This window comes from Herpailurus yagouaroundi, unplaced genomic scaffold, assembly GCF_014898765.1.
Source record: "Herpailurus yagouaroundi ecotype Mexico unplaced genomic scaffold, PumYag 28, whole genome shotgun sequence".
Taxonomy (NCBI): Eukaryota; Metazoa; Chordata; class Mammalia; order Carnivora; family Felidae; genus Herpailurus; species Herpailurus yagouaroundi.
Genome location: NW_024412376.1, coordinates 23,539,692 through 23,567,533, shown reverse-complemented (window position 1 = coordinate 23,567,533; position 27,842 = coordinate 23,539,692). Strand labels below are relative to the sequence as shown.

The 27,842-nt window shown below is 34.8% G+C and overlaps 1 protein-coding gene across 4 annotated transcripts in view; it reads right to left on the bottom strand.

Moving 5' to 3' along the window:
* Nucleotides 1–27,842, bottom strand: part of SPOCK3 (SPARC (osteonectin), cwcv and kazal like domains proteoglycan 3) — a 485,610-nt gene that overhangs the window by 165,114 nt on the left and 292,654 nt on the right. For all 4 annotated transcript variants that reach the window (XM_040471022.1, XM_040471015.1, XM_040471030.1 and 1 more), the window contains one exon: nucleotides 7,886–8,009. In XM_040471022.1, coding sequence (XP_040326956.1) covers nucleotides 7,886–8,009 — 124 coding nt within the window. The remainder of the gene's footprint in view (nucleotides 1–7,885; nucleotides 8,010–27,842) is intronic.

Genomic DNA, 27,842 nt, shown 5'->3' with positions numbered 1-27,842 from the left:
TGCAGAAATGAGGGTTGGCTTTCTAGGAAACGCAGGTTGAGTGTCTCAGATTCAATGAAGGTGAATAGTTTTTAGAAAGTTCATATCGAAATAAATAGGTATGAAATAATTCCAAAGGCTGAGAATTGAGTCTCATAAAAATTAAATAATATTCTATCTATTAATCTGTCTTTTAGATTCTTGCTCCATTTTTTTTTGTTTATTTATTAATTTTGAGAGAGAGAGAGACAGCATGAGTGGGGGATAGGCAGAGAGAGTGGAGAGAGAGAGAGAATCCCAAACAGGCTCCCTGCTGTCAGAGCAGAGCCCAATGTGGGCCTGGAACCCAGGAAGCCGTGAGATCATGACCTGAGACAAAACCAGAGTTGGATGCTTAACTGACTGAGCCACCCAGGTGCCCAAAGATTCTTGTTCTATTTTTTGTAATTTTTTTAAATGTTTATTTGTTTTTTGAGAGAAAGAAAGTGCATGAGCAGGGGAGGAGCAGAGAACAGGAGTCACAGATCTGAAGCAGGCTCCAGGCTCTGAGCTGTCAGCACAGAGCCTGACACTGGGCTCAAACTCCCGAACTGTGAGATCATGACCTGAGCCGAAGTCAGACGCTTAACCTAATGAGCCACCCAGGTGCCCAAATTCTTGCTCTTTTTTAAGTAAAAATTTAAGAATTCACTTTTTTCCCAACAACTGAATATAAGAGTTTGCATTTTGTTCCTCAATATATGCTGAGGGGGTAGGAAAAAGGACTATTGGAAACCGAATCAATGGACAAGGGACAAGAAAGGTTTTCTGACATTTAGAGCTCCCCACAAATATAGACATTTATCTCACAGAACACATCTTATTAGGCACCTGTGCATTGTGTAGAAGCCTGTACTATATGTACTATTGAGTTCCTTTCAAACCTGAAATTTTATGATAAAGTTTAGTCGTACTATTTCCTTCAATGTTCAGTGATTTCATAAGAGCTTATCCCAGTCAATGATTCTGTTAATATGACGCGGTTGTAATCGTGATCGAGCTGACATACCTAAGCCAAAAGTAAAACCTAGCTTATGTTGAAAAGCAGTTCAAATAGAAACAGTGCACATGTATTTCTGAATTTTGATCTTCCAGCATAAAATTAGCTCAAAGTATTCAGAGGAAGGTACACAGGACAATTACATTCTAAATACTAACAGATATAACACATCCAAATGGTGAAGTGTCAAGAAATATTTATCTTTCAAAATGTACATAAAGCTACTAGAATTAGTAACTGTTACAAAGATGAAGTAATAGAATACTTCAAATATGGAAAAACTAAGGGAAAAGAAGACGTAATAGTAGAATGTTGAAACAAAATGGGATTTTCTCAAATTGCAGTAAAAAAGCAAATGGTTCCCCAACTAATGCTATTGTTGTTCTAATTTATTAAAAAATAAGAATTCAAAAACAATAATTTGAAAGGATGCAAGCAATGGTTCTCAACTATGCCTACACTTAAAAATCCCCTGAGGAGCTTTTCAAATTCAGATTCACAGGATCCCATCCCAAACCAATTTAAATAGCATGTCTGTAGCAAGAGTTGGGAGCTCCAGTATATAATGGTTAAGTATTCTACTTGTCTTACCTCAAAACACACACGTACACACACACCCAATTTCTTATAAATATCTAAGGAATTCACCATTACTAAGTTCCATTGCAAAGCACTGTATGACTAAATATGAAAAAAAAAAAAAAGTTCAAAATCATTCAGTGTGTTGTCCCCAGGGCGTGCTAAGTTCTAAAACATTAATATTATTTATTGACTTCTACTTAGCAAATGTAGTATCCAATGTATACAAATCAGTTACAAATATATCCATGGTCTAATATAGATGCTTTATGGGAGAACAATTCCTAGTTCTTACTGAAATGATACAATCAAAATAGACTTTGCCTGAAAAAAAGAAACAAAGACTTTACCTTTTGTGTCAATTCAGGGATGGCTACCTCTCAAATAACCTTGAACAGACTTATATTTTGACTTTTCTGGCATTGCTGAATTTAAAAGAATTCAGAAAACATTTGTTCTTTTATTTTTTTTTTAATTTTTTTTTTAATTTTTTTTTCAACGTTTATTTATTTTTGGGACAGAGAGAGACAGAGCATGAACGGGGGAGGGGCAGAGAGAGAGGGAGACACAGAATCGGAAACAGGCTCCAGGCTCCGAGCCATCAGCCCAGAGCCTGACACGGGGCTCGAACTCACGGACCGCGAGATCGTGACCTGGCTGAAGTCGGACGCTTAACTGACTGCGCCACCCAGGCGCCCCAAACATTTGTTCTTTTAAAATGAAAGTTTAACTAAGCATATATAAAAAGTGTCAATTACTCATCTTAACAGAAAAAATCAGGTATTACAAAAATGCTTCTTATAAAAATCACAAAAGTCCCAATATTATTTCAAGCAAATCAATTTTTTTCATAATTGTTCATCTGTTCCTTTGTATTTTTGTGTATACATTTTCAAAATACTCTGCTGAGGATTTCTAGACAAGCTGACAAGTTCAGAACTTGAATTATAATAAAATAATTATTCCAAATTGGTCACACTGTGTAATGAGATACACTTTCTAAAATTATATCCTAGTTTGACTGAAGTTTTCCTTTGGACACCTTGTGATAACCTCTTTCCCACCCCATCCCCCAACTTGCACCTATTATACTTTGTAATGCCCTCACCTCCAATTAAGTTGTACAGTGGAAACATGATTTATAACTTCCTGTCCATAAATTGAGCTGAAGTTAATGAGGAAGCATTGTGGGTCCAAAATAGAATCTGAAGGAATATTATTTGTAGTCGTAAAACAAACAGCCATATGCAAGGGAACCAAAATATAGGAAGATCATAAGAAGACCAGCAAAACAGCACTGGGCTTTCATCCTCAGGGTCCCACATCCTGAGCTGATAGTACCTGGCTTCTTGTCAGTATTATTTTTTTTTAAATTTAAATCCAATCTAGTTAACATACAGTGTAGTAATGGTTTCAGGAGTAGAATTTAGCAATTCATCACTTACATATAACACCCATTGCTGGTCCCAACAAATGCCCTCCTTAATGCCCATCATCCACTTAGCCCATCCCCCCATCCAACACCCCTCCAGCAACCCTCAGTTTTTTTCTGTATTTAAGAGTGTCTTATAGTTTGCCTCCCTCTCTGTATTTATCTTGTTTTTCCTTCCCTTCCCCTATGTTCACGTTTTGTTTTTTAAGTTTCATATATGAGTGAAATCATATGACATTTATCTTGTCTGACTTACTTCACTTAGCATAATACCCTCTAGTTCATCCACGTGTTGCAAATTGCAAAATTTCATTCTTTTTGATCAGTAAGTAATATTCCATTACACACACACACACACACACACACACACACACACACACACACCACATCTTCTTTATCCATTCATCCATTGATGGACATTTGGGCTCTTTCCATAATTTGGTTATTGTGAATAGTGCTGCTATAAACATTGGGGTGCATGTGCCCCTTCAAATCAGTGCCTTTGTATCCTTTGGATAACTACCTTCTTATGCAATTGCTGGGTCAAAGGGGAGCTGTATTTTTAATTTTTTGAGGAACCTCCATACTGTTCTCCAGAGTGGCTGCACCAGTGTGCATTCCCATCAGCAGTGCAAAACTTTATGAAAGAAATTGAAGAAGACACAAAAAAAATGGAAAAACATTCAATGTTCATGGATTAGAAGAACAAATATTATTAAAATGTCAATACTACCCAAAGCAATTTACATATCCAATGCAATCCTTATCAAAATAACACCAGTATTATTCACAAAGCAATAGCAAGCAATTCCAAAATTTATACAGAGCTAGAAAAGACCCTGAATAGTCAAAGCAATGTTGAAGAGAAACCAAAGCTGGAGGCATCACAATTATGGACTTTAAGCTGTATTCCAAAGCTGTAATCATCAAAACAGTGTAGTACTGGCAGAAAAACAGATATATAGATTAATGGAACAGAACAGAAAACCCAGAAGTGGACAAAATGAATGGCTAATTAATCTTTGACAAAGCAGGAAAGAATATATAATGGAAAAAAGACAGTTTCTTCAGCAAATGGTGTTGGGAAATCTGTATATGCAGAAGAATGAACCTGGACCACAATCTTACACTCTACACAAAAATAAATTCAAAATGGATGAAAGATCTAAACGTAAGACAGAAAACCATCAAAATCCTAGAGGAGAAAACAGGTAACAACCTCTTTGACCTCAGCCACGTGTTCTTACTAGACGTGTTTCCAGTGGCAAGGGAAGCAAAAGCAAAAATGAACTATTGGGACCTCATCAAGATAAAAACAAAAAACAAAAAACAAAACAAAAAAAAAAACAACTTCTGCACAGTTAAGGAAATAATCAACAAAACTAATAGCCGACTGATGGAATGGAAGAAGATATTTGCAAATGACATATCAGATAAAAGGTTCAAAATCTGCAAGGAATTTATCAAACTCAACACCCCAAAAACCAGTGAAGAAATGGGCAAAAGACATGAACAGTCACTTTTCCGAAGAAGACATCCAGATGGTTAACAGACACATGAAAAAATCACTCATCAGCAGGGAAACACAAAGCAAAACCACAATGAGATACCACCTCACACCTGGAAGAATGACTAAAATTAACAACTCAGGGGCTCCTGGGTGGCTCAGTTGGTTAAGCATCTATCTTCAGCTCAGTTCATGATCGTGTGGTCCATGAGTTCTAGAGCTATGTTGGGCTGTGTGCTGATGGCTCAGAGCCTGGAGCCTGCTTCAGATTTTGTATCTCCCTCTCTCTCTCTGCTCTTCCCCACTCATTCTATGCCTCTGCTTCTCTCAAAAATAAATAAACAGTAAAATAAAAAACTCAGGTAACAATAGAATATTGGTGAGGATGCAGAGAAATGACCAGTGTTTAACATATCAGAAATACTTAGCTGATGGATTAGAAACCTCAAGCAAGGAGCTTCATGGTCCATACTAAACCTAGAATTTGGAGAACATAATTAATGTGAGTTCCAATGCCTATGAACTACCCCAAAGCTGTTTAAGTCTCCCCTGTCAGAATTTGCTTAGTGTATTGATAAAATTGAGTGATCCAAGAGCCAAAATAAATATCCTTTGACCCCTGCACCAATCTTCTGTTTTCATCTCCTGATAAGTAGATGCTGAGAAATAATAAAATTAAATTTTGAAGAAGGCATTAGCCTCTGTGGTCTTTGTTCTGGATCCAGTACCTAAACAGCTCTTGGCTTTGTCTTACAGAAAAGTAAAATTAAAAGATGAAGGCCTTATTTTGAATTTCAAATCCAATAAACTTCCAAAAATTATTATTAAGGATTATTTAATATTAGGTCTTACTGGGATAAGATCTTCATTTAGTTTGCATTGTTTTATACAGCCAAGCCTCATTGCTGTAAGATTAGTAGTGGTGGTCCATAGGCAAAAAATCACCAAGTTAAATTAGAATCAACAGAAATGAGGATGGTGATTGGGGTTTATTAAAAGCTCATATTCATTTGAGCCACATTCTTTTCACTTCATCTTGTATCAACAAGGCATGTATTTAGAATGACATATATGCAAATAAATATTAAAATAATAATGCAATAGTTTAGAATTCAATGGATCACTCAGAATGGTTACAATTCAATGGATTACAATGGTTTCATTAACAATATTCATAAAGTCACTGAAAATGATTTGTAAGTTGAGGCTTCACAGGGTGCTCAGTACAAAGAACAATGGAGAAACCTCATGGCATTGGAAGCATATGTGACTTAACCTACTTATGATAGGTATATTTAATCCTGAGTGGGGATATAATTGTGTTTATCCAAAATCATCAAGCAAGTCTTCCCTTACAGTCTCGAAAGGAAGACATCATTCATGATTGTAACTTGTGTTTTGTAAAACTAAATTATAGAACTTATCATCTACTAGGAACATCCCTAAGACAGTCCCAAACAACTAGGTGGTGGATTAATGTTAGCACGCTCTAGGGACACCCTGGACACAAACATACTAGTTCTTCCAGCACATATATTTCTAATGTTGAGAGAGACGTAAGTTTATCCTAGCTAGATGCCAGTAGAAACTCCAATCTCTTCCTTGATTCAACTTGTTCAACCATCAATGTTCATCAAGTACAATTAAGATTAAACTTTGCCATGTAGCTCTACTCACCAATCTGAATATTATAATCTTCAGCCTTCATTGAATAAATCAGTATAATCATTTACATTGTCAAGTAGGATTACATAATATGAGATAGATTCATTCTCCCTTGTGCTGAAAGCATGAATTTTCTTAATTTGCAAAGCTGAGATTCTGGACCACGCTAAATTCACCAAGATCAAGGTCATATTAAGATAACCAGTACCATTCTCTGTTCTCTCCTAGCATTATATACCTATAAAACTTCAGCAAATAAGCACATGGCACCTTCACCAAGATACACAGTAGTAAGCAACAAATAAGTACTATGTATGTATTTACTGACTGAATGATTACGCGTCTTAACACTGCAGTGCTATTATTAAGGTTAGCGATTATAAATGCAAGTTTAAGTTGTGAAGACATATATATTATGATAAGGGATGGTTCATAAAGAGGTATCTACAAAACAAAATGTTCAGGTAGCCAACATTTTTGGAGCTCCCTTAACAATAAGCAAACTCAGATATGAATTGAGGTAAAGTTATTTTATACTTTTCATGTATCCTATTTAATGTGAATATTCATATAGTTTCTTAATGAGATATTAATATGTTTAATTATAGGGCAAGGTTCCATGGGGGACACAATACAACATGCGACATTATCTTTTTAAAAATATTTTTTTAAAAATCTAAATTCGTAAATTTACCTGGCCCCAAAGTTTCATGTAAGAGCTTGTGAGCCTACATTCTCTTCTGTCACATAATCAAAGAAAACTTATCAGTATCTTATTAGGTAAAGTTCTTAAAAGCTCCTATATATTTAAATAATACAGGACACCAAATCAAGAGGCAGAATAATGTAGAAGAGAGAACAGAGACACTGAATCAGAGATGGAAACACATCTTGGTTTCAATGTCAATAAATATGTGAAATTTGCCATATCTTTCTGATCTTTAGTTTTCTCATTTGTTAAAAGGGATTTGGGGGGGGTTAAAAGTAATACTATAGGAAGTAACGAGATAAAAGAACTAATGATAATGACAGATTGTAGCTGCTATTGTTGTTATACTCATAATAATTTTTAACATTATCATATGACATGCTTCCATTTCTGACCTCTTTCAAAGTAGCAACAAAGGAAATGTTGCTTTTCTTTTTCTTTTCTTTTTTCTTTTCTTTCCTTCTTTTTTCTTTTCTTTCCTTTCTTTCCCTTCCCTTCTCCTCCCTTCCTTTCCTTTCCTTCCCTTTACTTTCTTTTATTTTTTTTTCTTTTTCTTTCTTTTTTTTAGAGCGAGTGCCAACAGGGGAGAGGGGGGTAGACAGAGAATCTTGAGCCCCACACCTAGTGAGGTGCCGGATGCAGGGTCAATCCCACCACCCTGGGATCAAGACCTGAGCCAAAACCAAGAGTGGGACACTCAACCAACTGAACCACACAGGTGTCCCAGGATATGTTGCTTTTTTTATTTGAGTGTTCAGAATGTTCACAATTTTAGTATTTCAAACTTTAAAAATTCTGATATAAGAGAAACAAATAACATATGAAATCAGATTCCAAACCAATGAGATTATTTGCACTTTTTTAAAAAGATAAATAAATAATTTGGATGACCACATGGGAGAACTAATAATTTTATTCACTTAATGATAAATACACATTATGCATTTCATAATAAATTATTATAATTGTCTTTACCTGGGAAGAGTAGGTATGACCATCTGAACCACACACTGGGTTGGTATAGACCACTGGGCACTGCTTGCAGGTGGACGATATGGGACCCCTCCATTGTTTGTGTCCCACTCCTGCATCCTTCGCACTGTTAAAACAACAGCAACAATAACCACACTTAGTACATTTTTTAAGTACATAAATTTATATTAGCATCATGCCTTTTCTGCACTGTCATTCCAACTCCTGAAGATATAATTGGTAAACTTAATATGGTACTCTTCATCATAATCTTCTATGTCATATATTAAGATTTTCCCATAATAAATAAGAATGTATTCCTTTAAAATATTGTGCTAGTCACATGTAGACAATAGTTATGCTTCAGGTATAGAATTTGTGTGTGTAGCTTATAGTTGTGATGTGTTTTTCATAATCCCAGAAACAGAAGAGAAAATTGTTTGGCGGTAAAGAACTATTCTATTAAGAACAGTAACAAAAAAAGAATACCTAATTCACCAGGTATACCCAAAGTGCCTGAAAATAAGAGCCGCTTACTTTGAGAGAAAAAAGCAATAAAGAACTTTTCCAGCAATGACTAAAATTTAGAATGCCAAATTAGTAGGTTTAGTGATAGCCACTCCTCTTTTTATTGTGTAGAAATACCTCAAAATAGATCCATTAGGCTTTTATCTAGAATAACTTGGGAAAACCCATTCTCTTCTGCTACCTACACATAGAATTATTTGTTTTTTTCTTTTTGATTAAACTACTTATTGCTCTGCCTATTTGTGTGAACAATTTACATAGAGAGGGTAAAATGCTTAAAAATAAGAAGCAAAGCAACAGGGAATTTATGCAAAAATATTTAATACTTAGAAATCTTTTAGTCAATCAGTAGTCACTCTTATTCATTAAAATTGTTTATAGAGAGAATAATTCCATGTGTCTATCATGATGAGAAAAGATGTTTTACTAGAAACATTTTGCTTCCAATTGCTTTCTTGTTTTCACAGATTAAATCAAATTTACACGAACGTAATCCCAAAATACTATTCAGAAATATGATACTAGTTTCCATTATAGGGAAAGAAGTTCAAACTATGTGTTTCAAATTTGGTAAAATGTGGATGGACATTGAGAAAAGGTTTTTATCCTCTCTTCCCCCCACCCAACAACCTTGCTTCTCTCAAAATTTTTCATGAAGCTATCATAGCTCCAAACACTTCTCTTTATTTTAATTTTGTCACTTTTTTTCCAAAAGACTGCCATAAAATTCTGCCTGGCCACAGAGTTCATCTCATAAGAGATAAAATGGGAAAATTAACCATGCTACTATTACTGATTAAATAGCTGGCATGAAATTCTAATGGGAATTAAAACAATAACTGAAAAACTTGGAAAATTGCTCTATACCACTTTAAGACTTATAAATTACATAAATGGATCAGAGGGGGGGAAATATTCTATTTTCATTGTTCTTTCACATTGTGTAATCAAAATTAAGTACAAAATAATGCATGCAGATACTTTAGGAGACATTATTACCAAGCTCAGGTTCCTAATCAATAAAAATTATTTTATTAGGGGCGCCTGGGTGGTTCAGTTCCTTAGGCATCCGACTTTGGCCTAGGTCATGATCTTGTGATTCGTAAGTTTGAGCCCTGCATCAGGCTCTGTGCTGACAGCTCAGAGCCTGGAGCGTGCTTCGGATTCTGTATCTCCCTCTCTGCCACTCTATTCTCCATGCTGTGTCCCTCTCTCTCTCTCTCAAAAATAAATAAGCATTAAAAAAAGTTTAAAAAAAAGTATTTTATTAGAAGAAGCTGCATGATTTGGGGTATATGTACATATGTGTGTATACCTATACTATACATAAATTATATCTTTTCAATTCACCTCATTTTCCATTCATACCACAGAGAACTTAAAAAAAAACCCTAATAAACTATAGAAACTAAAAGATTGTTATACTAATGACTTGGTTTTATTAATATACATTTTATGATTCATTAGGAGATCTTTCACATTTAATTCAAAGAATAAATATATAGAGAAGTAAAATCTTTTTAAAAATTAAAGATTTATTAGAAATTCTTGTAATGACTTCTTAATCAGTGAAATTGCAATTGGCTTGTAAAATAGGTTTGGAGGTTAAAACACACACACACACACACACACACACTTTGGTTATCTTTATTTCCTTCAAAGCCAGCATTGCTGAACACTAAACACTTTCAAATTCCTAATGTGCATCCATAAAAAAATGATATTTTTTATTTAGACTTCATCCTGGTTAGAATTTGCTCAAGTATCATCAACATTATAAATATTATATATTGTATTGCATACACGTGCACCATGATTTTGAATAAGAGTTGATGCCAAACTACCATTTCCTAAGCCAGTAGAGTATTTAGTTATGCTTACTTTTAAATAAATGCATTAGATGGGATAAGCTAACCAGAATTCATGTTTAATATATTCATTCCATAACACATAGAGAAGGAGCAAGGAATCATGAAAATTTTACTATACTCACTAAATCCAAAAGAAATCCCTTAGCATTTTGTCATCATAAGACCGTCTTTATAAAATAAATTTTGTATTTAACAAAACAGTCTAGAAAACATGAGTCTAAATTTGAAATTTGAAATTCTAAATATTATAGTTTTTATGTGTTCTTAAATCATCTCAAACTGTTTGATGTGACTCACACATGAAGAATATTAATTGTTTATTTAATTTTCTGTAGAAAGACAAATTACATTTTAAAGGGCAGTATAGAATAGGGGTTTTCCAGGCATGGATTCACATTGTAATTAAGGTACAAATACAAATGAATTTCTAGGAATCTTATTTGAATAAAAAATATTTCTACAAATTCAAAAATCAATTAACAATGTACTAATGAGAATCACCAGATGTACAAAAATAAGGCATGTACATTTTTAAAGGTTTTTTTAATGATTATTTTATGCTTAAGTAATTTCTACACCCAAAATGGGGGCTCAAACTCACTACCCCGAGGTTAAGAATCATACACTCTACTGACCCAGCCAGTCATTCTGGGTCAGTACATTCTGGGATGTAAATTCTTTATTTCAAAAATCAAAACATCTAGAATTGAAATAATAAGGGATTTACACATGAAAATAAGTGATATAACAGAGGAAACACTCAGGGACAAATAAACTGCATTGTTAATAAAGGCTTTAGGAGTTGAGCAATGCTGATTATTTCTAAAGGTGGGAGTTGGGCAAGGCTTTGCCGACATCTCACGATAGGACATATACATGGTGCCCTTTCGTGCTAAGCAGTGCTCACTCTGTCAGCTAGCTGTGTCTCCACTCACTGTTCACCAGGAAAGACATTTTTGCATCCCTGACTCTATGTTATCAAAGATATCATGTGATTCAGAATTTTTTTTTTTTGTTTGGCATCAGGAATGTTCCTCAGAATTCACATTACTCACAGTCTTGTTTATTAAGATATTTGTCTTGTTCTTAGGAAAGTTCGTGAAGTAGATGAAGTTTTAACCGAAAATTTCTAGGACTTAAGTTGGTATCTATGCGGTGTATGTCGTATATAATCATGCAATTACATGTAAGTGGAGATTCTTTGTTTGTTTGACTTTTAATTATACTTTGAAGGCCCTATTTAAGGAAGAACAATCATGTTTCTAAGTGAGAGACAAAATCATGGCACTCAATGTACAGACCAAGATGGGCAAAGTGAAGGGCTAAGAAAAAGGTAGAGCCGGCTCCGGTTATTGGCATGAGAGTCTGGCACTGTGGCAGGAGGAATTACAGGTAAGAAAGCAGCATAAGCAGAAGCATCACTGGCATATTATTCTATGAGGTGGGGAGGGGCGGAGAGAGGGAAAGAGAAAATCCCAAGCGGGATCCATGCTGTCAGTGCAGATCTGGATGAGGGGCTCGAACTCATGAGCCTTGAGATCATAAACTGAGCCAAAATCAAGAGCCAGATATTTAACTGAATTAGTCACCCCAGCATCTTGCAGTTAATTATTTTGAACTATTCTCAAGTAGGGCAATAAAATTTGCTCCCATTAATGAAGGGCAAGCTCAAGCTGGCTGCAAAATTCTGAAATTGTTTAGAAATTACTCTTCCAATAGCAACTCTGCTAAAATAAATGTCTTAAAGGTCTACCTTTACGGTAACTATTTTTCCAAAATAGATACTTCAATTTTTGAAGATTTGAGTTAAAAATTCATTTACTGACTTTAATCATGGCATCCTATATAGCCATAATCCTTCCCCTTACAGAGCAAAAACTTGTATATTTGAACCCAAATAAATGAAGTAATTAAATGATTCTCTATGATGCACAAAGTCAAGGATTTTTCTTGAAATCTTCTTATTTAAATATTCCACCATTCAGGCACTAGGTTAGTTTTATACCAATACACCTGTTATTGTGTTGCTAGTAGCTGGAAAATTAAACTACCAAAAAGAATGTATACTATTCCTAGTGCTCCTTTACATGACTTATTCTGAGGCAGTTAAATTTTATCAACTATTTATTACCTGAACTGTCTCCTGTGCTCCTGAGTTACCATTCACTCTGGTCTCCCAGTCTTCTTGTAAGACTGGAAGCAGCGGTTACCCGTGAAAGCTCAGCGGTCTTTTATTTCTCTAATAACTAGCACGTTAATTACTGCTACATCTGTTTATTCAATCACAGTCTATGTGGTTTTCTGTTTAGTTAATCATTTTGCGCATTTTAACCATATAATTTAAACACAATGTCCACGTTTTAGGATTTCCATTGATTTTCGAAAGAGCACAAATGATGTTACCAAAATGGTTAGTAGAAAAAAAAAAATCTCACTCCAATCTGATTTAATTTTTATACACGGCCATGTCATTAATCAGTCTTGACAAGTCAGTGACCTCCCTGGGTCTTAATTTCTTCATTTATACAATACTAAGCTTCATCAGTATGGATCATTTGATCTTGAGCATTCGATGAGTCTATAAATCTTTTATAAAATTACTTATACAAAGGCACTCAAAAATTAGAAGCATAGGCAGTGCATACGGGCCATATGTTATGATTTTAGGACTTGACAGTGTTATGAAGTGAAACAAATATATCATTATGGTGTGAAGGATGATGTTGAGTAGGCCAAGAGACAGATAGAAATGCTGAAGTTGCAAACTTCAGCTATTTCAAGGTAGCAAATGAAAGGTGTGGAGGAAGTCCAGTCTTGGGATAACTAATGAAAGAAAGAAGATAAAGTACAGCTGTGTTTAAAGAGGCACGATTTCTATGAAAGTATAGCCAAGAATCAAATAATACTTGTATTACAGTATCACAAAACATCATCAATAATCATAAAGAAAAATAATATATCGTATTTATACTATACATAATTATATATTTTTCTAAAGCTCTGTATTCCCTAAGCCTGGCATCATGCATTATAAATTCTCAATTCTTTAGACCATAAATATGCAAGCAAAATAAATGCCAATTTATTATATATTTACCTTAGAAGGGGAATCGTCAGCATTTATGTCCTAGTTTCTTAAGTGTATTTGCTTCTTTCTATGTGCACTTACAGTAATTTAACTTTTTTCCAACAAAACAATTTTATTATAATCTGATAAAACAGATACTCTTGAATACCTCAACTGAGGGCAGCCTGGTGTGATGTATTTCTTGTCTGGTTAACACACCCAACATTTCAATTCCTTTGGGCAATCAGTTATTTTAAGTTCTGTCAGACTTGTGCAACAATTCTTAAGTCATTGACTAACAACTTATATTCTTTCCCTATTGGTTATAACTCCAAAAAAATGAGGCTGCTCTTATTACTTCTTTTGCCATGAGTCTTAGAAAAGGGCAAACGGTATTAACAAGGTGGAGGAAATTATCTTTTAGGGCAACACAGTTACATGAATGCTGGAAAACCCTACGCAGAACTTACTAAAAGTGTAGTTGCAACTATTGGGATCCTATGATTTTTGTACTGTGTGTAGCAGTAATTTAAGGAATGAAGCAAGGCATAAGCAATCAATTTTAATTTTAAGTAAAAAGACATATTCAACAAATACAAAACATTTATTTATCTTAGAAAACAGTATTAACTATGGCTACTAAACTACAGATATTATGTAAAAATAAGTTGGTATAGCTTATTTTGCAATATGAACAGAAAATTCACTTACTCCATATATTTTACAAAGAACTAAGATTCATAGAAAAAGCTAACTTGTACATGTATTTCAAAATTCAGTGGCAGGAGTAATTAATAAAATGTATCTTTAAAAACTATGCATTGCATAAATTGAATACATTCTAAAAATTGATTGTAGTAATAAATTTCACTATGAACCATACTTCCAAGTCAACTTATATGATTCAGCAATGTTGCCAGAAAATCAAGTTAATTAGTGATTTAGAAAGTATATTTTTTTTTACAGAGCAATAAAATTAAACATCAGAATTTAGACTTTAAAGAGACAAGGATAATTTATAAGGTCCCACACTTTCTTTGAACAACTCTTAAAATAATTTCGTAGAGTTATATTGCTACTTAGGTAGAATATAATTTAAGTAAGGTTTATTACAACAACGAGTATAATTGAACATAGATGTTACTAACACAACAAACCAATTAGTGAGGCTAATTTTCTATCAAAGAATGTTTCCCTGACCTTATTTGAAAGCTATGGAATCATTCCAAGATTTGAATCATGGACAAGTTATAATGATATTTGAATGATACAGTCTCTCAAGTAAATAATTTTTTATTAGGCAGTGAACATATTCACGATTATTAAAGACAAAGTTCAAAATAGCTATAACTATAAATGACACTTATAAGCTCTTTTTCAATCTGGCCCCCAATGGGCTGAATTACTAAAAGTTCAAAATGTATAAAATGTAGATTATGTCGAATTCAGATTGTGGTGGTCTTGATCCTTGCCGTATCCACATTAATTTCAAACATTATTTTAATTACTAAAGCCCTTTCCATTTAACTATGGAGAGGTATATTCAACTGCAAAGATCTTGAGTGTGTAAGATTTAGTCACTAGGGGAGTTATTATGGATTCAAAATGTTTACAAATCTATTGTCAGCAAAATACATTCAAAAGGTTGGGAATTCATGAACTTATATAATAAACCAATTATCTAATTAACATGTATGTATAAATTTATTCATTAGAAGAAACGCTGGACAGTTATTTTTTGTTTGGAAACCAATAAAATATCATAATTTAAGGAATTAGTCAACTATTGACACAAGTTAAAGGTTAGATACATGCTAGATACATATACTGCAGTATTCATTATTTTAGCAATCATATACAATATGTGTTTTTCTTCAAATTCTGAAGCTAGAAATGGAGGTTGGGAGAGCTTAATTATCTTGCTCAGGTTTCTAGTGCTTGTAATTAACAGATGTGAACTTCAAGTGTTCAATTTTTCACTTTGTCACTAATGTTTTCCCTCCCATAATGTGCATATAAAGTTTCAAAAGTCATGGAAGACCCCGTATTTCACAAATGTCTAGATCAGCTTTACTTAACAGTTGAAAAATGACAACTACTTCAAATTGTACTTAAAAAAGATCTACATCAGGGTGCCTGGGTGGCTCAGTCGGTTAAGCTTTCCTCTCGATTTTTGCTCAGGTCATGATCTTGTCGTTCTTGAGATTGAGGCCCATGTCAGGCTCTGTGCTAACATCATGGAGCCTGCTTGGGATTATCTCTCTCCCTCTCTCTGTGCCTCTTCCCCTGCTCTCTCTCTTTCCCTTAAAATAAATAAACTTAAAAAAAAAAAAAAGATCTACACCAATAAGTGTTGTCTAGAGAACATATCTGGCTGATTAAAACTGAAATCTATACAGAGTAATATATAACACACCACCATATATATGATTCTGATTTAGGGAATCAATACAAAGATTAATGAATTAATACATGAATTGGTTCTATCTAAATTGTATTGACAGGCATAATTTCATTCCAGACATGAGAATGTTTACTAAGTCTAGCTTAATATAGTTAAGATAATAATTCAGAAATTCCTTTGTTTTTCAATTATTATAAATTTTATAAATAAAGCAAGCTTTCAAACATTAACTACGTTATTACTTTAACATCAAGTAGTTCTATAGTGTCAGCACTGAACAAAGTTTGAAGATTGGAGTTCACAAGAAGAGGGTGACTCTTGTATAACAAGGAAATTTTATATTTGGGAAAATTGTATTCACACTTTTTAAATAAGAGTGACAGATATGCAACTTAAAAAGAGAAAAATATTTTACAAGAAGATAATGACTAACAATACAACATTTATCAAAACACGTGAGAAAATACTGTTCGATCATTTAAAATGTATTTTATATAGCAAAATATGTAGTTTTTGTTCTTTTCATTTGTATTTTTTATTTAAGTATAAGTGGCACATAATTTTACATTAGTTTCAGGTGTACAACATAGTGATTAAACAAGTTTATACTTTAGGCTGTACTCATCTGTCACCATACAACATTATCATAGAGACTTCTGGCACCCATCAGTTTGTTCTTTGTATTTATAGGGCAGACTGTTTTTTCTTTGTTTGTTTATCCATTTGTTTTTCTTTTAGATGGCATATATGAGTGAAATCATATGGTATTGTCTTTCTCAGTATAACTTGATTCCCTTAGCATAGTACCGTCTAGGTCTGTCTATGTTGCTGCACAAGGCAAGATCTCATCCCTTTTGATGGTCGTGTAATATTCCATTGTATTTGGCAAGATTTCCTTCTTTTTTCTTCCTGAGATTTATATTTATGTACATGCATGTGTATATATATGTATGTGTACATGTGCCACATTTTCCTTATCCATTAATCTATTGATGGAGATTTAGGTTGCCCGCATATCTTGCCTATTATAAATAATGGTGCAATAAACATAGAGGTGCATATATCATTTCAAACTAGTGTTTCTGTTACCCTTGAGTAAATAACCAGTAGTGGAATTACTGGATCATATGATATTTTTTATCATATTATCATATGATATGGGATCATATCATATGATATGGGATCATATGATATCATATTATCATTTTTATATTATATATGGTATAATTTTTTGAGGAACGGTATTCTGTTTTCCACAGTAGCTGCCACCTGTCACCATATAATACTATTACAGCAACACTATTTCTACCAACGTTGCATAGGGATTGCTTTTAATCCACACTCTACCAATGCATGCTCTTTCTTGTGTTTTTGATTCTATGCCCATGAAATGGAAGAATTAATAGTGTTAAAATGTCCATACTACCCAAAGCAATCTACAGATTCAATGCAATCCTTATCAAAAATACCAACAGCATCTCGTCACAGACCTAAACCAAATAATACTAAAATTTGGTTAGAACTACAAGAAATGCAAAACAGCCAAAGAAATCTTGAAAGAGAAGAATGGAGCTGGAGGTATCACAATTCTAGATTTCAAGAAATACTACAAAGCTGTAGTAATCGATACAGTATGGTACTGGCACAAAAACAGACACATAGATCAATGGAACAGAATAGAGAACACAGAAATGGACCCACAAACGTATGGCCAAGTAATCTTTGACAAAGGAGGCTAAAATATGCAATAAAGACAATTTTTTTTCAATAAATGATGCTGATAAAAGAATGCAAAAGAATTCAACTGGACCACCTTTTGCCATAATACACAAATATAAACTCAAAATGGATGAGAAAGCTGAATATCAGACTTAAAACCATAAAAATCCTAGAACAAAACAAATGTAGTAATTTCTCTGACATCAGTCATAACCACATTTTTCAAGATATGTCTCAATGCAAGAGAAACAAAAGCAAAAATATACTATTGAGACTGTATCAAAAGAGAAAGCTTCTTCACAGCAAAGGAAACAATCAACAAAACAAAAAGGAAGCTTACCGAATGGGAGAAGATATTTGCAAATGGCATATCCAATAAGGGGTTAATATCCAAAATATATAAAGAACTTCTACAACTCAACACCAAAAATGTGTCTTGATTAAGAAAAAAATTCTTTTGATTCTTTTTGTTTTTCTAAACACAAGGAAATATTTTTTGGCTATTCTTCAACAAATTGAACTGACGGCTTTTGCAGAAGCATTTAACAATTAAATACCATATTTTGTTTAAGAAAATAGTCACTAAAGTTCATTCAAAGTTCAGGGAAGGAAAACAGCTTTTTCTTCATGTGTCAGTTTTATAAAAGTCATTGATACTGACCTCCTCCATGCTTAAAGCTTCATTAGAAAAGGAAAGTTACAGAAATAAGAAAGGAGAAAGAAGCTACCATTTTTTTGCCTGAGTCTGATTTATAGGCTGAGAGAAAGGTTAAGAGTATAAAATCTTCACTATGCATTAGCTCTTACATTAGCTCTTATTTTTCAAGTTAAGTAGTTAATAAAATTAAAAAGAAAGTTTGGAGTTGTTGATTCCATAGTATTTTTCTCTCTACCAGATTTCATTCAGTTCCTGTCCTGAAAGAATGTACTAGTAAGCATATGTTAACCCTTCTAATGTAATAAGGAATAGAATCAGATATGTCAGAGAAGGGGTGCCTGGGTGGCTCAGTTGGTTAAGCGTCTGACTTTGGCAAGGTCATGATCTTTGCTTCGTGAGTTCAAGCCCTGACATCAGGCCCTCCACTGACAGCAGAGCTCACTTTGGATCCTCTGTCCCCTCTCCCTCTCTGCCCCTTGCTCACTGGTTCTCTCTCTCTCTCTCAAACTAAATAAATAAATTTAAAATATATGCCAGACAAGGACATTTTCCTCTAGAAGCATCTCAATAATGTGTATGACATTGAAAAGGTTATCATAAATGACTCATTTTTATGTATGTTATTACTTATAGTTACAGCTACTTACCATGCCCTAGGAACTGAATTAGGCATTATTACAACACTACCACTAGCTCACCCAGTAACTTGTCATCCTCTAACCTATAAATAGTAGCTATGTACCCTTCTAAATATTGTTTATTGATTTACTCATGGATATACCTTACAATGTGTCCAGAGAGTATTTTACAATCTGGAGGTACCAGATGGGTAGAGTCATTGAATTCATGCAGCTCAGAATTTGTTTGGAGAAAAAAAGATGATCATAGCTTTCAGTGAGGTTTTCCTATGGTCCAAAAAGTAATACGGACAACTTAGAGTTTACCCGGCAACTTCCTACTGACTTTGAGGTCATACCTTTGAGGTCAAAATATTTTCTGACTCCCTAAGCACACTTTCACCACTTGTTCGGTATCTCACATGCTCCCTTTGTAACTTAGACATTTTATTTATCAATTATATTCTTTTTTACAAGTTTATTTATTTAAGTAATCTCTACACCCAACGTGGGGCTCGACTTACAATAGTGAGATCAAGAGTTGCAAGCTCTCTTGACTCAGCCAACCAGGCACCCCCTTATTAATTGAATTCTAACAGCTATCCGTATGCTTATCATTCTCATTTAACCCCACCTTCCTTATGCTCTCCTAGTTCTGAGTCTCTACTTTGCCCCCATGACATCAGCTAATCAAGTACGAAACATGTTTGTACCTGATACCCACTCCTTCCCTGCTTCTGCTATTTCTTCTAGCACTGAGTTTGGGAGATAATGAGCCACTTACAGCCTACCTTTCATGCTAAAAATACTTCTAACTTCTGTTGGGTCCCACCATTCGCAAGCAAGCAGCTGGGCAGCCACAGAAGTCATCTCCATTGCCGCTGGGATTATATATAAATTGAATTTAAGCACAGCATCCTCTGGAGTCACCACACCAAAACATTTTGACCTATGTGCAATTCGCTTAATCACATTCCTGCTTTTCATTTGGTTAGATCATGCTTCCAGAAATAGTTTCCAAAATTGTGGAATGTATTGGTTTCCTATGTTTGCTGTAACAAATAACCAAAAACTTTCTGGTTTAAAACAGAAGTTTGGGTCATCTGGGTGACTCAGCCGGTTAAGTGTCTGACTTCAGCTTAGGTCATAATCTCATGGTTTGTGGGTTTGAGCCCCACATCAGGATCTGTGCTGGCAGTTCAGAGCCTGGAGTCTGCTTCAGATTCCATGTCTCCCTCTCTCTGTCCCTACCCAGCTCATGCTCTGTTTCTCTCTCTCTCTCTCTCTCTCTCTCTCTCTCACACACACACACACACACAAATAAATAAACATTCAAAAAAATGTTAAAAAGTAAAGCAACATAAGTTTAATCTCTCATAGTTATGGATGTCAAAAGTCAAAAACAGTTTCCCTGAACTAAAATCAAGACTCTCTTGGGAAGCGCTAGATGATAAATGTCATTCCTTGGCTTTTGACCCATCTTTCTCTGCTCCTTCTACCCAGGGTCTTCTCCCCTTTGGGTCTGTGTCAAAACTCCCTATGGCTCTCTCTAAAAGGACACATTCTGATTGCATTTAAGATCCACTCCAGTAATCTCAGATAATTTCCTCCTCTCAAGATCTTTAACTTAATCACAACTCTTGCCATATAAAGTAATATTCACTCTTTTGTCATAAAAGATAATACAGATTCTGGGAATTAGGATATGAACATATCTTTGTGGCAACCATTCAGGATATTACAGGAAGGATACTTGCAAGGAGAGATTTTTATCTTTCTCATAACAAAGGAATTATAGTAATGGGGTTTCTGCTTTAGAGAGATGTCTTACTCGTTCCTATGCAGATATTCACACTGAGAGTGTGTTTTGTCCTACGATTACTCTAATGAGCCCCTTTACATCTAAAGGAAGAATGTATAGTCCATGGCAATATCTTGGGACTTACATATTGTCCTTCAACTATCACAAGGCTGTGTTACTCTGCAAATATGTCCTCCATCTTAACCACAGAAACACCCTCAGATCGAACTTATTCTTCCGTGAATAGAAAACAGTTCTGGGATTCCCAATCTATGTGCTTTAAACTACCCTATGTCTCAGTGAATTACGCCACCATTTTAATTTTTCACTTTATTTTTGTTAGGAAAACTGAGTGTTCGAGTCGTGAAGGGTGGAAAATGATAAAGTTGCCATTTTATAGTTAGACAATAAAAACAATACTCCCATGTCAACGTGCCTCATCTGACTTCGATTTGATTGGCAGAAGAACAAGCGATAAAGGTAATGGGGATGTCTTTTTTTTTTTTTTTTTTTTTTCATTTAGGAGTAGTGGTCATTGGGGACAAGTTGAAAGAGAATAGTAGTTAAGTGGACTAAGTGTCATGTGATAGGGAACAATAGAGTCCCCAGGGCATCCAGGTTTCACAGGAGAGAAGCAATTGCATTATACCAGCAATCTGTGTCAGAAAGTGTGGTCCATAGACTTTGTTCTATAGGCCCAATAATTTTCTCTTTTCGTACTCTGCTCATCTTTTCCAAAATTTTATACATGCTCTCTTTTCTTTCCATGAATCTTTTCACCTTTTAATCACAACTCCTCTTTCTTTCTCCAGTATGCTTCCCTGAGCCTGGAACAAAGTAAGTAATTGGTAAATTCCATTGACTGGGTGTGTGAAAGAAAGCAAACAAGAAAGAAAACAAAAGGAGGAAGGGGCCAGGGGAGGAACTAGGAGAGAGAGAATAGGGCTCCCTGGTTGAACACTATGCGTGGTTCCTATTTTCTTATCTTAGCTCTATTTGTACTTAAGCAGAAATTCTACAGCATTATTTTCTTACTAGATAAACTTGTTATAAATTATTTGCAAAGTAAGTCTTTGTTAAAAGTCATTATGGCTTGCCATATGACTCAACCATGAAAAAGAATGAAATCTTGCCATTTGCAACACGTGGATGGAGCTAGAATGTATCATGCTAAGTGTAGTAAGTCAGTCAGAGAAAGACAATTACCACATGGTTTCGTTCATATGTGGAATTTAGGGAAAAAATAGATGAAGATATGGAATGGGGGGGAGAGGGAAGCAAACTGCAAGAGACTCTTTTTTTTAACGTTTTATTATTTTTTCAATATGAAATTTATTGTCAAATGGGTTTCCATACAACACCCAGTGCTCATCCCAACAGGTGCCCTCCTCAATGCCCATCACCCACTTTCCCCTCCCTCCCACCCTCCATCAACCCTCAGTTTATTCTCAGGTTTTAAGAGTCTTTTATGGTTTGTCTCCCTCCTTCTTTAGCTTTTTTTTCCCCCTTCCCCTCCCCCATGGTCCTCTGCCAAGTTTCTCAGGATCCACCTAAGAGTGAAAACATATGGTATCTGTCTTTTTCTGTATGACTTATTTCACTTAGCATAACACTCTCCAGTTCCATCCATGTTGCTACAAAGGGCCATATTTCATTCTTTCTCACTGCCAAGTAGTATTCCATTGTGTATATAAACCGCAATAACCTTATCCATTCATCAGTTAATGGACATCTAGGCTCTTTCCATAATTTGGCTATTGTTGAATGTGCTTCTATAAACATTGGGGTACAAGTGCCCCTATGCATGAGCAATTCCTAGCAGTTTTATTGCTGGGTCATAGGGTAGATCTATTTTTAATCTCCACATCCGCTCCAGCATTCTATAGTCTCCTTATTTGTTCATTTTAGCCACTCTAACTGTGCAAGAGACTCTTAACAATAGAGAAATAACTGAGGGTTACTGAAGGGGAGATGGTGGCGAAAGATTAAATGGGTGATGGGCATTAAGCAGGGCACTTGTGATGAGTACTGGGTGTTATATGTAAGTGATGAATCATTAAATTCTACTCCTGAAACCAATATTACAGTATATGTTAACTAACTAGAACTTAAATAAAAATTTGGAAGAGAAAAAATTAAATAAATTAAATAATTAAATTAAATTAAATTAAAAACAATTTATTTAGAAAATAAATAAATGATTGAACTGTTTGGGAAAAAAGCCAGTAAATTTGGGGTACCTGGGTGGCTCAGTCAGTTAAGAGGTTAATGGTCCGACTCGATTTCATTTCGGGTCATGATCCCAGGTTTGTGAAATTGAACCCCAATATAGGTTCTGCACTGACAGCACGGAGCCTGCTTAGGATTCTCTATCCCCCCCCCCCATCTCTCTGCCCCTCTCCTGTTCACTCACACTCTCTCTTTCAAAATAAATAAATACACTTAAAAAAAAAGCCAGTCAATTTGAATAGAATAAAACAATAAAATTGTCTCTGATTTCAAACAAAAGTCTTATTTTTCCTACCAATTATTTTATACTATAGGATAAAGAAACGCCACAAGGGCATTTTACATTATTTCCCTCAGCAGGGTCAGTCTATCGAGAACACTTTTTTTTTTTAATGTTTATTTATTTTTGACAGAGAGAGACAGGGCATGAGCAGGGGAGGGGCAGAGAGAGAGAGAGAGATTGAGAGAGAGACAGAATCCGGAGCCGGCTCCAGGCTCCGAGCTGTCAGCACAGAGCCTGATGCGGGGCTCGAACTCACAGACTGCGAGATCATGATCTGAGCCCAATTCGGACACTCAACCGACTGAGCCACCCAAGCACCCTGACCCCTTTTTTTTTAACATGCTCTCCACTAATCATCTAGGAAGCAAGCATCAGGAAAGGAACAACTTTCCTCTTCACAACTGTATGGCGAAGAGTGATTTATATAGCGTCTCCTTTTCAACAATACTTTAACTCTTAAAAACATTTCAAATTTACTGCATTTTTTTGTTTCTCACTTAACTTTTTAGAAGAATAAAATCTATTTAATCTACAATCTCATGCTAATTTCCTTTGACAGATACTTTGCCACAGTCTCTCTTGCCCTTCTGACAGCTTTTCTTCTTCTTCTTCTTCTTCTTCTTCTTCTTCTTCTTCTTCTTCTTCTGGACCATTTAAGGGCAATAAAACACACAGCAGACAAAGAGCACTCTACATTTCCCAAGTCCCCCATTAGTGCTGCCTTCAAGGACTACAATGATGGCTAATGATTTATCACGTTTACTGTTATTTTACAGACCAAAGCCTGAAGAGTGCAACTGCTGGGCTGAACAAAAGGTTTGTGAATCTTTAGCTGTCAGATCACAAGGATGACAAGACTAACTTAAACTGGCCTGGAAGAAACTCTCCTGAAAGTCGGCCACTATCCTTCTATACTGAAGAGAAGGTCAAATGGGGAGCCTAATCTACTGCAACTCAGCTGTGGACTTTAGATCAAATAACAATATTTGTGCACACTGAGTTTCTTACTGGAAGTTTATTTCCTTGGGTTTTGTTCGTTTGTTTATTTTGTTTGCACTGGTTTGATAAAATTAAACTTGAATTACTTAGGATTTGGTAGTAAATAGGCAAAGAAGCCTTTGGCTTATTTTGATCCTATTGGTATATTATCCGGACATCCAGGTTTAGATAAGGAACTATGCTGTGGATTGTAGCATGGAAGATTGGCAAGCATCGGGGTTGTATGCTGAAGCTTGAGCATGGGATAAGTATTAATTGATTTACATATTTATTTTGCATATATGTCCTTTGGTGAAAATTTCAGTATTCCTAAGTTCCTTTAATTACTTCCCAATGATAGACCAAATACACCCTTTATAGTAATACTGTCCCACAAACTTCAATGGATATAAAGATCTATGTTTATGTACTACTATGGCTTTTGTAGCAAAGGGAATTCTATAAGCATGCTTATAGTAAGACTCTATCCCTACCTCAACAGAAGGAAGAGAGCTTCCCCTCACCAAAGAATACCGTGCTTTGTTTAATATGTGTTCAATAAATTAATTTTTATTGTATCATACTACTGAAATTTGAGGGTAAATCTGCCAAACGTAATATCTGTCATTAATAACAGATATTTAAAGCAATATAGACATTAATATCTAAAATACATCTCATGTTAACATAGTCAAAAAAAGGGTAGAAAGTTATTCCTAATCTTCTTGATTTCAAGTCAGACATCAACTCAACCAATCTAAGTACAATTTATTTTTTAAAAGAATTATTAACTTCTCTAAGTTTCCTAAGTCTAGAACTGCAATCCTGGACTTAAAAGTGTGAAGACATAAAGAAAGCAGAAATGTCATTCTCTGCAAAATATACACCGAAGTCAATGTCATGCTTGTGAATTGCCTAATATGCAAGATGAGAGTTTCAAAATCCATTCTATTTTAAGATAACTAATATAAATCACTTTAAGGCATTAAATTTTTTTTCTATAATTCACTTTAAGCAAGGGTGCAAGTATGTCTCAATCCTCCTGAGAAATCATCTAACATTTTTCTTCCCCAAATTACATACATAAATTTCCACAACCACTTGAGTGAACGATTAGTAGACAGATTTCTTTTCAAAGTTTAGAGATTTTTTATGGGAAGATTATTGTTCGAACAGCATCTCCATCATTGTCATCAAGAGAAAATAAATTATGATATAATAATCCCTTTGGTGAAGCTAAATTTTACAAACCCTTAGACTGGAATGAAATGCAGATGTTGAGTAATTGGTGAAGCTTTACTAAATATAGAACATGCGAAGAAATTAAAATGCAGTTTATGAATTATTCATTGAGTTTTGTATTCAATAACCATGAGAACCCTGTGGGTTCTTAGAATCCTGTCAGCATACTTGGAGCCACACAGCATGCATGGCTACATCTGCAGAACTTCAGTTTTCTTGAGGATATGAGGAAAATTATACATCTTTTAACAGAAAATTGTCACCTCTGGCATTTCCTTCAGGGTACCTTCTCCAGATATCATTTGAAATAACTTTAGTGGAAGGTTTGAGATCTATTCTCTCTAATGAACTATTTGAACCTAGCTTTCAGACTTCTGTTCTTGACAGAATTTTTAAATGCTGCCTTCATTTCCATGCTGCCCAACGGTTGGTGAGGGATATTTTAACTTCTGTATTTTCCCTATGACCTCTGACCTCTTCCCCAAATTGGCATCAGAAGAAATTAACAACAGGCATTTATGTCATAATTATTTGCAGTCAAAAAATAATTCTGAACTTTTATTTTAATAATTTAGTAACTAATGAACTGTTCCCTCAAACTGCAAAAATACCCTCTTGGATTTTATTTAGAGGGGCAATAGCTCTATTTAACATACATGTACATTTTTTTCCAATTTTAACTACAGTTCTAATAAGACATTACATTTTCCACTTATAATATAGTGCTTATAGAATATAAAATCAATGTACAGAAATCTGTTGCATTTCAAACACCAATTATGAAGCAGCAGAAAACGAAATCAAGCAATTGATCTCATTTACAATTGCACCAAAAACCTTAAGATACCTCGGAATAACCCTAACCAAAGAGGTAAAAGATCTGTCCCCTGAAAACTATAGAAAAATTATGAAGTACACTGAACAGGACACAAATGGAAAAACATTAAATGCTCACTAATTGGAAGAACAAACATTGTTAAAATATCAATACTGCCCAAAACAATCTATACATTTTTTAAAAATTTGATTAACGTTTATTCATTTTTCAGAGACAGAGAGAGACAGAGCATGAGTGGGGGAGGAGCAGAAAGAGAGGGAGACACAGAATGTGAAGCGGGCTCCAGGCTCTGAGCCATCAGCGCATAACCCAATGTGGGGCTCGAACTCACTGACTGCAAGATCATGACCTGAGCTGAAGTCGGAGCTTGGACAGAGCCACCCAGGTGCCCCACAATCTATACATTTAATGCAACCCCTATCAAAATACCACCAGCATTTTGCACAGAGCTAGAACAAACAATCATAAAATTTGTGTGGAACCACAAAAGACCCCAAATAGCCAAAGCAATCCTGAGAAAGAAAAGCAAAGCTGCAGGCATGACAGTTCTGGACTTTAAGCTGTACTACAAAGCGGTAGTCATCAAGATGGCGTGGTACTGGCACAAAAAAAGGCATGTAGATCAACGGAACAGAATAGAAACCCCAGAAATGTGCCAATTACTGTATGGTTAACTAATCTTTGACAAAGCAGGAAAGACTATCCAATGGAAAAAAAGACAGTCTCTTCAAAAAATGGTGTTGGTAAAACTTGACAGCTACATGCAAAGGAATGAAACTGAACCACTTTCTTATTCACACACAAAAAAATAAGTTCAAAATGGGTGAAAGACTTAAATGTGAGAAAAGAAACCATGAAATATATATATATAAAATATTATATATATACATGGATAGATGATAGATAGATAGATAGATAGACATTTCTGTGTGTGTGTGTGTGTGTGTGTGTGTGTGTGTGTGTGTACATATATCATACCTTCATTGATGGACATTTGGGCTCTTTCCGGAGTTTGGCTATTGTTGATAGTACTACTATAAATATCAGGGTGCATGTATTCCTTCAAATCTGTATTTTCGTATCCTTTGGGTAAATACCTAAAGGTGAAATTACTGGATCATAAGGTAGTTCTATTTTTAATTTTTAGAGGAATCTCCATACTGTTCTCCAGAGTGGCTGCACTAGTTTGCATACCCACCAACAGCATGAGAGAGCTCCCCTTCCTCAGCATCCTCACCAATACCTGTTGTTTCTTGTGTTGTTAAGTTTAGGCATTCTGACTGGTGTGAGGTGGTATCTCGTTATGGTTTTGCTTTGTATTTCCCTGATGATGAGTGATGTTGAGCATTTTTTCATGTGTCCATTAGTCATCTGCATGTCTTGTTTGGAAAAATGTATATTCATGTCTTCTGCCTATTTCTTAACTGGATCACTTGTTTTTTTTTTTTCTTGGGGGGGGTGTTAACTTTGATGAGTTCTTTATACATTTTGGATACTAACCCTTTATCAGATATGTCATTTGCAAATATCTTCTCCCATTCTATAGGCTGCCTTTTAGTTTTGTTTGTTTACTTTGATATGTAGAAGCTTTTAACCTTGATGAAGTCCCAATAGTTCATTTTTTTGCATTTATATAATGCAATGTATTATATATATGTGTTCCCTATTATATATAGATTCTATTATATATATATATATATATATATATATATATATATATATATA